At 43.3% G+C, this 12,637-nt stretch overlaps 1 protein-coding gene across 1 annotated transcript in view; it reads right to left on the bottom strand.

Annotated features, from left to right (window-relative positions):
• sbno1 (strawberry notch homolog 1 (Drosophila)) overlaps positions 1-12,637 on the bottom strand; it is a 145,292-nt gene that overhangs the window by 28,470 nt on the left and 104,185 nt on the right. Inside the window, exons 16-20 of the mRNA XM_072240752.1 lie at positions 11,608-11,793; positions 7,521-7,688; positions 7,204-7,367; positions 3,720-3,851; positions 3,492-3,627 (exon numbers count right to left, since the gene is read on the bottom strand). Of these exons, the coding sequence (XP_072096853.1) occupies positions 3,492-3,627; positions 3,720-3,851; positions 7,204-7,367; positions 7,521-7,688; positions 11,608-11,793 (786 nt within the window). The remainder of the gene's footprint in view (positions 1-3,491; positions 3,628-3,719; positions 3,852-7,203; positions 7,368-7,520; positions 7,689-11,607; positions 11,794-12,637) is intronic.

Genomic DNA, 12,637 nt, shown 5'->3' with positions numbered 1-12,637 from the left:
GATTGCTTATTGGCTCTCAACCTGTACACACTGGAGTTTAGAAGAATGGGGCCGGGGAGGTGGGGTGGGGGAGAAGAAAGAGAGAATCTCACTTAAATCCATTGAGTATTGAAAGGGCCAGACGGAGAGGATGTTTCTATAGTCGGGGTGTCTAGAACCAGAGGACACAAACTCAGAATAGAGGGGCATCCATTTAGAATAGAGATGAGGAGGAATTTCTCCAGCCTGAGAGTGACGAATTTGTGGAACTTGGTTCCACAGACATCTGTGGAGGCCAAATCATTGGATATATGTAAAACAGAGATTGAAGGTTCTTGATTACTCAGGGAGTCAAAGGTTACAGAAAGAAGGCAGGAGATTGGGGCTGAGAGGGATAATCAACCACCCATGATGGTATGGCAGAGCAGACTCAATAGGCAAAATGGCCTAATACTGCTCCTATGCCTTGTGGTCTATCTCTCTTCCCCCAAGCTGGAGTAGGAAACACGACCCATACCCCAATGTGCCCTAAACCCCTCCATTCCTAAAAGGGAGAACAAGCTGTGCCCAACCTTTGCTGTCTAAACAGGCCAATCCAAAGTGCCCCAGGACACACCACTGACAGGTCATGACAAAGAACACATAATCATGGCACCCAACAAGATCTATTGTTCACAGAGCTAAGCTGCGGGGCCCAATAATATACCAGGTCTGGTTTTGAAAGGCCGTGCAGCCCAGCTGATAGAAGTGCTTACAGATGTATTCAACACCTCTCTGGAGCAATCCATTGTCCCCTTGGTTTTCAAGGTGGTAACCATGATACCAGTGCCGAAGAAGGCGACAGTAACCTGTCACATTAACATCAACCATTATGAAATGCTTTAAGTGGCTGGTCATGGAGCACATTAAGGCCTTTTACCCAGTTGCACTAGACCCTTTCCAGTTCGCTTATCACTCAAATCAATCCACTGATGATGCAGAAGCCTTTGCCCTCCACCAAGTCCTGTCCCACATGGAAAACAGGGTTCATATGCCAGACTGCTGTTTATAGACTTCAGTTCAGCGTTACCCCAGAAACTGGTGGTAAAACTCTCCTCGCTGGGTCTCCACATCCTCCCTCTGCAATTGGATACCGGACTTCTTAACAATAAGGCCACGGTCAGTCCGTGGGGACAGCAACATCTCTTGTCTCACTACGCTGAGCACCGATGCTCCCCAAGACTGTATGCTCAGCCTGCTGATGCATGACTGTGTCGCAGGATCCGGCTCAAACCGTGTCATCCAGTTTGCAGATGACGTAACAAGAATGCTGATGAGACGGAGCATAGAGAGGAAGTGGAGTGGCTGTGGATTGGTGTGAGAAGAACAATCTGAGCCTGAATGTGGAGAAGACAAAGAAAATCACTGTGGACAAACCAGCCCCCTCTGCCAATACATGGATCCTCCATAGAGAGTTAAGTGCACCAAGTTTCTGGGAGTTCACATCATGGATGACCTCATCCGGTCCCTTGATATCACCTCCCTGAACAAGAAGGCACAGCAGTGCCTCCACTTCCTAAGAATATTGAGGCAAGCAAAGCTCTCAGCCCCATCTTAACTGTGTTTTACAGGAGCACCACTGAGAGCGTCCTGAAAAGTTGCACCTCCATCTGGTACGGGAGCAGTCGAGCATCGACCAGAAGTCCCTACAAAGGACTGAGAACAGCTGAGAGGATCATAGGGATCACCCTACCATCCACTGGGGACATTTACCAGGAGTGCTGCATACGCAAGGCCCTTAGTATTATTAAAGATCCCACCCATTCAGCCTCCTCTTTGGCTTTCTATCATCAGGCTGGAGACTGATGCACAAAAACAGGGTTGAGAAAGTTTCTTCCCCCAGGCCATTAGGCTTCTGAACTCCCGGCCACATAATATTCGAAGTGTCACTGGCTAATCTGTTTGGTACCTTATAATATTTAATATTAAAACATAGAACAAAGAAATCTACAGCATATTACAGGCCTTTCGGCCCACAATGTTGTGCTGACCATGTAACCTACTCTAGAAACTGCCTAGAATTACTCTACTGCATAGGCCTCTACTTTCCTAAACTCCATGTACCTATCTAACAGTCTCTGAAAAGACCCTGCTGTATCCGTCTCTACCATAGTCACCAGCAGAGTACTCCACACACCCACCGTGTGAAAATCTTACCCCTGACATCCCCTCTGTACCGATTTCCAAGCACCTTAAAACTATGCCCTCTCGTGTCAGTCATTTCAGCCCTGGGGAAAAAGCCTCTGGCTATCCACACGATCAATGCCCCTCATCATCCTATACACCTATCAGGTCACCTCTCATCCTCCGTCGCTCCAATGAGAAAAGGCCGAGTTCACTCAACCTATTCTCATAAGGCATGCTCCCCAATCCAGGCAACATACTTGTAAATCTCCTCTGCACCCTTTCTATAGTTTCCACATCCTTCCTGTAGTGAGGTGACCAGAAATGAACACAGTATTCCACATGGGGTCTGACCAAAGTCTTATATAGCTTAATGCACTTTAGTTTGTCATTTATGTGTGATTCATCTGTAGATTTTATCCTTACTTTCATAAGCTATTGGGTGTTAAATGCTTTACACCGTGGTTTGGAGAAACGTTGTCTTGTTTCTATATACATTATCTGGCTATATACATTATATACATGCATATAGTTAAATGACAATAAACTTTGACTTGACACTTGACTTCAGCTACACAGAAACAACACGGAAAATGTACAGTGTAGCCAATATAGGTCAATAATTTCATGTGCTCTTTTCGCACTGTTGCCATCAGGAAGGTGGTATAGGAACCTCAGGACTCACACCACCAGGTTCACGATCCGTTATTACCCTTCAACCACCAGGCTCTCAAACCAAAGGGATAACTTCACTTGCCCCATCATTGAAATGTTCCCACAACCGAAGGACTCCCGTTCAAGGACTCTTCATCTCATGTTCTCGATATTTATTGCTTACTGATTTCTTCCTTCTGTATTTGAAGAGTTTGTCATCTTCTGCCTACTGGTTGAACATCCTAGTTCGGTGATCTTCTGTTGATTCTGTTTGGATATAATTCGGTAGATTTGTTGAGTATGCCCACAAGAAAATGAATCCCAGGGCTGTATATGGTGACATATATGTACTTTGATAATAAAATTTACTTTGAATGTTTCGCTAGGTGATTTAAAGGAAACTGTAATTAGGGATTATCATAATGTTCAAAGTAAATTATAGCAACAGAGACACTAAAGAACAGATTGAGAGTCAGATTTTGGAAAGGTGCAAAAATAATAGGCCGTCTTGGGTGACTTCAACTTCCCTGATATTGGCACCTCCTTAGTACAAATGTATTAGATGGTAGTAGAGGAGGCTATGGAAAGGCATTCAATTAGCACTGTCAGACGCTAACCACCATCAATCTAACACACATTCACAGATCTTCCATGAAGAGACACCAGGGAATAAGTGGAAGCTGGCAGGTCCTCACCAAACTGCTGAATCGCACGGTCTGCACTCCAGGGCAGCTCCAACGTCATGTGCACACGCCGTCGCTGGTTCTTAACTCTGCGATCTGCTTGCAATGAAATCCCAGAACTGGCTGCTTCTGAAATTATTGCAATATTCTAATGGCCAGAGAAAAGGAAAATCATAAATTAAAAACCAGAAATCAGGGCTTGCTGTCCCAAAGCAAACAGCTGAAGTGAATTGCTTTCACCTTCTCTCCATCCATAAACCGCTGCTTCTCTGTGATGTTGAGGATTTCTACAGGAACATCAAGTTCAGATCTGGATTCGTAAGATATACTGCCATCATCGTTGCTCACAACCCTGCCTTTCCGGCCTGTCATCTGGAAAACAAAATCTCAACTGAGCAAGTCCAACAACAGAACATTTCAACAGATCAAGCAAGGAATAACAATAACTAAAGATGCATTATGGGTTACCCAGTCCTCTGTATAACTAAAGATTCATAGTACATTTATTATCAAAGCTGTGTTTGCAGCATACAACTCCAAAATTAGTCCTCCCAACAGTCATGAAACAAAGAAATCCAGGTTCAAAGATAAACATCAAACCCCACACACAAAAAAAATCATGTAGACCGCAAGACAAACGAGTTAAAACACAGAATATAAAACACAAAATCACAAGGCATATTTCAGTTCAGTGTTTATTATCTGCAGGTTGCCCCGATTCAGAAATCGCCCAAAAGTAGCAACAAAAAGAGGAGCAACCAGAACCTGAACACACCATAATCCTGAATTTGAGTCCAAACCTACAAACCAAATTCATACGCAGAATACTGCCTTACCTCAAGTAAGTGTGGCATTTTGCCAACTTACAAGCTTACTTTCGGAAATCAGTACAGTTCTGGTAATTAATAAAGACAATTCAGTAGATTTGGAGCTACTTAATTTTGGGGTGGTGGAATCAATAATAAAGATGAGGAGGCAGAAGATGCACAGCCCACTCAGTAGTTCAGAGAGATGGGTGAGACTTCTCAAAATAAACTTAGAGCCATCTAGATAAAAAAGCACCCCCACCCCTCCTCTCAACGAGAAGAGCATTCCTCCCACCTTCCCCTCCCCACTCACCTAATTGATTCACAGAAACCAGACACTGTTGTTAACATACGAACATGAGATACAGTAAAGAATAGGTTCTTCCAGCCCTTCGAACTGCACCGACCAGCAACACCCGATTGAACCCTAGCCCAATCACGGGGCAATTTACAATGACCAATTAACCTACTAACAAAGCCCACTCAGTGCAGGGGACATGCTGACTCTCCAAATAAACTGACTGAAAAAGCACCCCCTCCCTTCAATGGGAGGAGCATTCTTCCTTCCCACCCAATCGCCTCCACACTCACATCATTGATTCTGCTGCCAGACACTGCTGTCAATACGAAAAACCAATATCCATCCTTGTTGTTCATGTTGTCCTGCTGAACATTGTGGGCATGCTATGTTGGTACTGGAAAGTGGGGCTACACTTGTTGGCTACCCCTAGCAGATGCTGGTTGTTAATGCAAATGACATACTCAGACGCCACGGTGGTATAGCCGTTAGCGCGATGCTCTTACAGCTTGGGGTGTCAGAGCTCAGAGGTCAATTCTGGCACTGTATGCAAGGAATATGTATACCTCCCCGTGTAATACATGGGTTTTCTCCGGGTGCTATTGGTCACTGTAAATTGTCCTGTGACCAAGCTAGGGTTAAATCAGGGGTTGCTCGTGGTACGGTTTGAAAGGCCAGAAGGGCCTATTCCGCAGTGTGGAATAGAAAATGCTGGGCCAGGCAGCATCTATGGAAGGAAGAACTATTTAATGTAGAAAGCTGTTCCGTTCAGCGTCGAGCATATTGGCAAGTGGAAGAACATATTACTGATATGCCTAATTTTTCACATATTTTGTTATAAGAACATAAGATATCATTTTTACTGAGACATCCTGCTGTTTCTCTGCAGCTGAAATGATACATTTACACAAAGGTTTGGGACATACACTTTAGGGGTGGCAACAAGTTCTATTTTAACTTCCTTCTTCTCTAGTACCGTAAGTTTCCCTTCAAATCTTCAGTCAACCTTCTCCCACAGACAAGCCAACCATAACTGCTATCATCCCATCACCAACCTTCTCTTTCTCTCCAAAGTTGCCAAATATTGATGCCTTCCACACCAGCATCTGGTTTTCCCCATCGGATGTCCCTACTGTTGTGCGGAGCGCTCCTTCCCTCCGCTAGCCTGCAGCTCACTTATGGGCAAGGTGTAGCACCTGCTCAGCCCCCCAGTCAGGGTCATGTGAAGCCATGGAGCAGGTGGTGGATGGTCGTATGAGCAGCCGGTGCATATCACACTTCCTGGGTACGTGACCAATGATGTCAGGCAGACAATCTCCAAGATATTGATAATGGCTGGGGTCACCCATCTTGTAAAGACGCTGCCCACAAGAAGGCAACGGCAAACCACTATGGTAGAAAATTTGCCAAGAACAATCATGGTCTATGATTGCCTACGTCATATGACACGCCACATAATGATGACAACAACATGGAAACAGGCTGTTCAGCCCACCATCTCTGTGCTGACCATCAAGTACCATGATCTATTAATTCCACTTTCCAGCACTTGTCCTAGAGCCTGCTATGTTATGGTATTTCAGGTTTGGGGACTGCCTGTCTCCATCTCCCACAAGCAAGCTGAGTGAAAAAAATCCTTCCTCTCTCTGCCCCCACCTTACTGTAAATATTTGTCTCCCGGTTACAGGCTCAGAGGGAGAAGTTCTTCAACATCTAATATTAAATTAGATCATCTCAGCCAGGCCCCTCCACCAACTCAGCTTTCTGCAGCAGAATGAAAACAAACACAGCCTATCCAATTTCTCCCTATAACTGAAACACGATCCCAGTGAATTGTCTCAGCCCTCCCCCTTGTCAACCGTGTCATTTTTTTTGGTTGCTATTTTTAGGTGATTTTGAATCGGGGAGGCCTGCAGATAACGAACACTGAGCTGAACTGAATATGCCTGGACTCCTTTTGATTTTGTGTTTTATATCCTGCGTTTTTCACTCTTTTTTTGTTTGTGCGGTTTATATTTTTTTAGTGCATAGTGGTGGTTGTTCGATGTTTATTCTTTGAACAGGTTCCATGGATTTTGTTTTGAGGCTGTCTGTGGGGAAGACAGATCTTAGGGTTGTATACTGCATACATACTTTTTGATAATAAATGACCCTGAATTCTTCCTATAATCTTGATTTCAACACTTAAGATGAGGTTTCCTAGGTACATGGATGGTAGGGGTATGGAGGGCGATACTCCCGGTGGAAGTAGGCAGTTTAAATGGTTCGGCACGGACTAGATAGACTGAAGGGTCTGTTTCTGTTATACTTTTTTATGACTCTGGTTTTTACATCACACTCAGACACATATAAACTTCAGCTTTTCCAAAGTTCTGCTCCCAAAATTTGAGCCACTCTTTTGCATTAATCTCTCACCTCCATATTTGAGACCTATTTTTTCCTCCACTGTAATCCCACCATTGTTTTAAAATTACTGCTGGTTTTTCATCAAACCTTCAATGTTATGGAGATTATCTTGTGACTCAGGTTTTGCTCGGTATCACAGGAGTGATCGCCATGACAGAAGCAGGTCATAGTTATGGATATGCGCATTTTACACCGACACTTTCTTGGAACTGACCTCCGCTACATTATCTGGGCCACCCAGCTCGTCTATGAGCTCATCCAGCGTATTTGGAGGTAGGTCTTCAGCTAGTCTGTCCAGCTTCTCCAGTAATTCTCGTTTCATTTGCTGGGCTCTTTCCACTGCATCCTGGCTGGCTACAATACTATGGCTACTGTTACCTTGAGTTTTAATCAGAGGAAAAATGGAACAAGTTAAGTAACAGGAGTTTATTTATTTTTCAAAATAGACTCTAATCCTTGTCTGATTACAGAGCAATATAAAAGAACATACGTTAATGCAATTTCATTCACATGATGCTACAACCCCTTTACCTGAAGGAAGTGCATTATTGGTTGTGCAGCTGATTGAAGAGAAACTGGGCTTTTTCGATCCAAGACCAGATGCTAGTAAGGCACTCTGGATAGAATCAGGATCAATACTCTTCTTCTTCTTCTTCTTCTCTTTGTCCTTCTTCCTCTCCTTCCTCACTAACCAAGGATCTGTTCCAATCCAAAAGGAGAATGGTCATAAATACTGTTGTGGGTGGGGGATGGGGTGTGACAACATCTGGTTTGGGAGCAGAAATCTCACGTTTCTCTGCACAAGCCCAAGGCATCCCCCTACCACCAAATTATTACACAAACGCTCCTTCATTTCTGCCATTTTCAAATTATTCAGCCCATCAAGTCTGCTCTGACGTCCCATCATGGCTCTCAACGCCATTAACCTCTGCTTTAAATATACCCAATGAATTGGCCTCAACTGCTGTCTGTGGCAATGAATTCCACAGATTCACCACTCTGTCTGAAGAAATTCCTGAGCCTCAAGCCCAAAGAAAGCTATAACAGAATCTTCTCCAGCTGCCTCAGCAGTTACAACTAGTCCCTCACAACAAGGTTTCAGTTAATATGCCCAATAGTTCCATGGCTGAAATACCCCAATCTCAGCTCTTCATTAGAATCCATTAGAATCAATGTACCAAATCTCCTGACCACTCAACTCTATCATTGTCATCCCCCATTGAATTCACACCACTCTCCAGAATACCCCTGCTTCCGCATGCCTTTCCAATTAATACTTTTGACTTATGACGTTTGTACAGACTGAAGACAGAGATCACCATTTAGTTCACTGAATTTTTGTGTGCTGTCAGACTGAATAATGGTCAGGACTTAGCACAGAGTACGGTTTATTGATGTGGAACATACATCTTGCTGAGAGAATGAAATCAGGAAACAGGAAGTTAGTAGAACACACACCAGTCCTCACTGAGGGCTCGGTGCGGAAAGGCTGAGCAGTTTTAATTTCCTGGGGACGAACATCTCAGAGAAGGTGTCCGAAGACCAGCACACTGATGCAATCATGAAGAAAGCTTGCCAGTGGCTCTACTTTGTTAGGAGTTCACAGAGATTTGGTATGTCACTAAAAACACTTGCAAATTTCTACAGAAGTACAGTGGAGAACATTCTGACTGGTTGCATCATGGCCTGGTGTGGAGGCTCCAGTGTACAGGATTGGAGATATAGCCAGCTGCACAGGCACAACCCTCCCCACCATCAAGGACATCTTTAAGTGACAATGCCTCAGGAAGGCAGCCTCTATTATTTAAGACCCCCATCTGGGACATTGCCCCTTGGTGTTTAACAACCACCAGGGAGGGGGTACAGGAGCTTCAAGACCCATTCAATGATTCAGGATTCACTTCTGGCCTTCCATCATCAAACTTCTGAAGGGTGCATGAACAATCCTTTTATTTTGCACTAGTTCTTTGTGATCTGTAGTAATTCTATACCATACATTCAACTACTGCCAATTCCACAAGAGATAACAAACCTAATATCTGCCTGAAAAGAATGGATGTCAGTACAATGTGATGGTGAGCTTTACAACCTCAACATGCTTCCAGTGTAGCGCCACCTGCCTGCATGGAGTTTGCACATTCTTCGTCATGACACAGATATTGTCAATTTTTCACCCTATGTCCGACCTCAAATCTTAAGCATGTGCTAGCTGACACATTGAATATCTATAGCCAGTAAGTGGCTGCTGGGAGAATTGGAGCAAACCAAAAGACCACAGGCAGAATTAGGCTATTTGGCCCATCGAGTGTGCTCCGCCATTTTATCATGGCTGATTTATTTTCCTTCTCAGCCCCATCTCCTGCCTTCTTCCCGCAACTCTTCATACCCGACTAATCAAGAATCTATCAACCTCTGCCTTAAATATACCCAATGACCACCACCAGGTTCAAGAATAGTTACTACTCCTCAACCATCAGGCTCCTGAATAAAAGGGGATAACTACACTCACTTGCCCCATCACCGAGATGTTCCCACCACCAATGATCTCCCTTTGAGGGCCTTATTTCATTATCTCATGTTCTCGTTATTTATTACTTATTTATTTCTATTTGCATTTGCAGAGTTTGTTGTCTTCTGTACTCTGGTTTGATCTTTCATTGAAATCAGGAAACAGGAAGTTGGTAGCACACACACCAGTCCTCACTGAGGGCTCAGTGGTGGAAAGGATGAGCAGTTTCAAGTTCCTGGGCACCAGCACCTCACAGGATGTGTCCTAGGACCAACACAGTAATCTCAGTATATCCACAAGAGTATGAATCTCAGGGTTGTATATGGTGACATACAGTTGCAAGAAAAAATTTGTGAATCCTTTGCAATTACCTGTTTTCAGCATTAATTACTCACTAAACGTGGTCTGATCTTCATCTTAGTCACAATAGGAGACAAACACAATCTGCCTAAACTAATAACACATACACACAATTGTACTTCTTTCTCATCAATACTGAGTACAGCATCCAAACAATCACAGTCTAGATTCAAAAAATGTATGTGAACCTCTGGGATAGTGCCTTCTACAAAAGCTATTTGGAGTCAAGTGTTCCAAACAATAAGATGAGATTGGAGGTGTGGGTTGTAGAGGTGCCCTGCCTATAAAAGAGACACACAAAGTCAGGTTACTGACAGAGCCTGCTCTTCTCAAGAAATATCTGATTATGTGCATCATACCTCAATCAAAACAACTTTCGGACGACCTTAGAAGAATTGTAGCGATGCACGAAGCTGGAAAAGGCTACAAAAGCATTTCTAAAGACCTCAGTGTTCATCAGTCCACAGTAAGAGAAATTGTTTACAAATGGAGGAAATTCAGGACTGTTGCTACTCTCCCTAGGAATGGGCATCCTGCAAAGATCACACCTACAGTACAGTGTGCAAAGTTGAGTGAGGTGAAAAAGAACCCAAGGGTAACAGCAAAAGACCTGCAGAAATCTCTAGAACTTGTTAAAGTCTCTGTTCATGCATCTACTGGAAGAAAAACACTGAACAAGAATGGTGTTCATTGAAGGACACCATGGAGGAGACAACTGCCCTCCAAAAAAAAACATTGCTGCACATCTCAGGTTTGCAAAAGACACCTGGATGTCCATAACACTTCTGGCACAATGTTCTGTGGACAGATGAGATGAGAGTTGAAATTTCTGGCAGAAATGCACACTGCTACATTTGGAAGTAAAAAGGCACTGCATATCAACACCAAAACCTCATCCCAACTGTGAAGCATGGTGGAAAGAGGTCTGCTTTGCTGCCTCAGGGCCTGAACAGCTTCCAATCAATTGTATCGAGACATTATACAGGAGAATGCCAGGGTGGCAGTCTGTCACCAGAAGCTTAATAGAAGTTGGATGATGCAACAAGGCAATGATCCAAAACACAAGAATAAATCACAACAAAATGGTTTAAAAAGAAGAAAATGTGTGTTGGAATGGCTAAGTCAGAGTCCAGACCCTAACCCAATTGAGTTGCTGTGGCATGACCCGAGGAGGACTGTTCATGCAAGGTATCTCAGAAATATTGATGAACTGAAATGGTTTTGAATAGAGAAGCGGTCTAAAATTTCTCCTCACCGTTGTGCAAGTCTGATCAGCAGCTACAGGAAAAGTTTGGTGGAGGTTATTGTTGCTAAAGGTGGTTCTACAAGTTATTAAACACAAGGATTCACATACTTTTTCCAGCCTGGACTGTGAATGAATGAACAATGTGTTCAATAAAGACATGAAAAGTACAATTGTGAGCGTGTTATTAGTTTAGGCAGATTGTGAGTTATATGAAGATCAGACCACATTTTATCAATAATTAATGCAGGAAACCAGGTAAATAAAATGAGTTCACAAATTTTTTTCTTGCAACTTTGATAATAAAATTTACTTTGAACATTGACTTGGTCTCCACAGCAGAGCTCTAGAAGGCAATATTCAGAGGTAATGACCTAGATCACATTACAGTTAACCACACTTACATTACACCACTCACTGCCGGCTGCATAAATTGTCCTTTCTTATTCTGGGCTCTATAGACACTAGTCTAGAACAGGAATGCTGTTCATCTGTCACCAACTTACCATCCTCCTCATCAGAAGACTCATCCCTGAAAGGGTTGAAGTCATCGTCGGCAGAGCTGACAGAGTGAAAACTTTCTGCATCACTGCCTTCACTTTCAGACACTTCAGATTCACTCCCTGAAGAGCTGCTCCCAGCAAGCCCTTTACTCTTGCGAACTTTTTTAGCTTCTCGTTTGTCCTCGTTGGCTGAAAAATAACAAGTCACATTTAAAAGTTTTCACAGAAGAAAGTTAATCAAACTTGTCATTTTTCAAATGCATAGTTTCTAGTCAAAACTTTCAGCACCCCCTGGGTCCTTGATAAGCAGGAAAGCTAAGTACTGTCCAGGCAAACATCTTACTGGAAGTTTGGTCCAAGTGATAGACTTTTAAAGAGAGTTACAATAATACATAAAGATTGCAGTTTAATAGCTGCTGGGATCAACTGAAGGTGAGCTAAGGGAGGCATAGACTCAGCTTAATCAGAGTAGTAAGCCACACAGCTACTCTAAAATACATGCCCGAGGTTGATATTCTAACTCAGCACGATTCTCAGATCCTCTGTGGCCCTCAACAGTCAGATTTATTGATTTCCATCTTGAATGAAAAGGGGCTTTCACAACCCTTCATGTTTGAGAATTCCAAAGGCTCGCCATCCTCAGTGAAGAGGTTTCTCTTTTCTGATGTAAACTCCCCACCTCTCATGCTCAAGCTGTTGTATCATCAGAAGCTGCTCAGGCACAGAAAATACGGCTCAGCCGCTGTCACCCCTTTCAATGTATTCTCCTAATCATATACTCTCAACTTTCCCCCTCATACCTTCACAGATTCCTCAGTTCAGATTTAACATCCAATTTTATATCAAATTTGTAGGTGATGAGATTCTAAATAAAATTCTAAACATATTACTGCCACTCTCTCACAAAAGGCCCTCGACCCTAGGGTAACCTAATAGCCCTTTCTCACCGCACTAACCCCAAGACCCTATATAGCTTTTTACCTGGTTGATTCCTCAAGGTACTGATGCAGAACAGTTTTAAATATTTCCATAA

The sequence above is a fragment of the Mobula birostris genome, chromosome 22 (assembly GCF_030028105.1).
Source record: "Mobula birostris isolate sMobBir1 chromosome 22, sMobBir1.hap1, whole genome shotgun sequence".
Lineage (NCBI taxonomy): Eukaryota > Metazoa > Chordata > Chondrichthyes > Myliobatiformes > Myliobatidae > Mobula > Mobula birostris.
The sequence above is the reverse complement of the archived record's forward strand: the minus strand, read 5'-3'. Positions and strand labels throughout refer to the sequence as shown.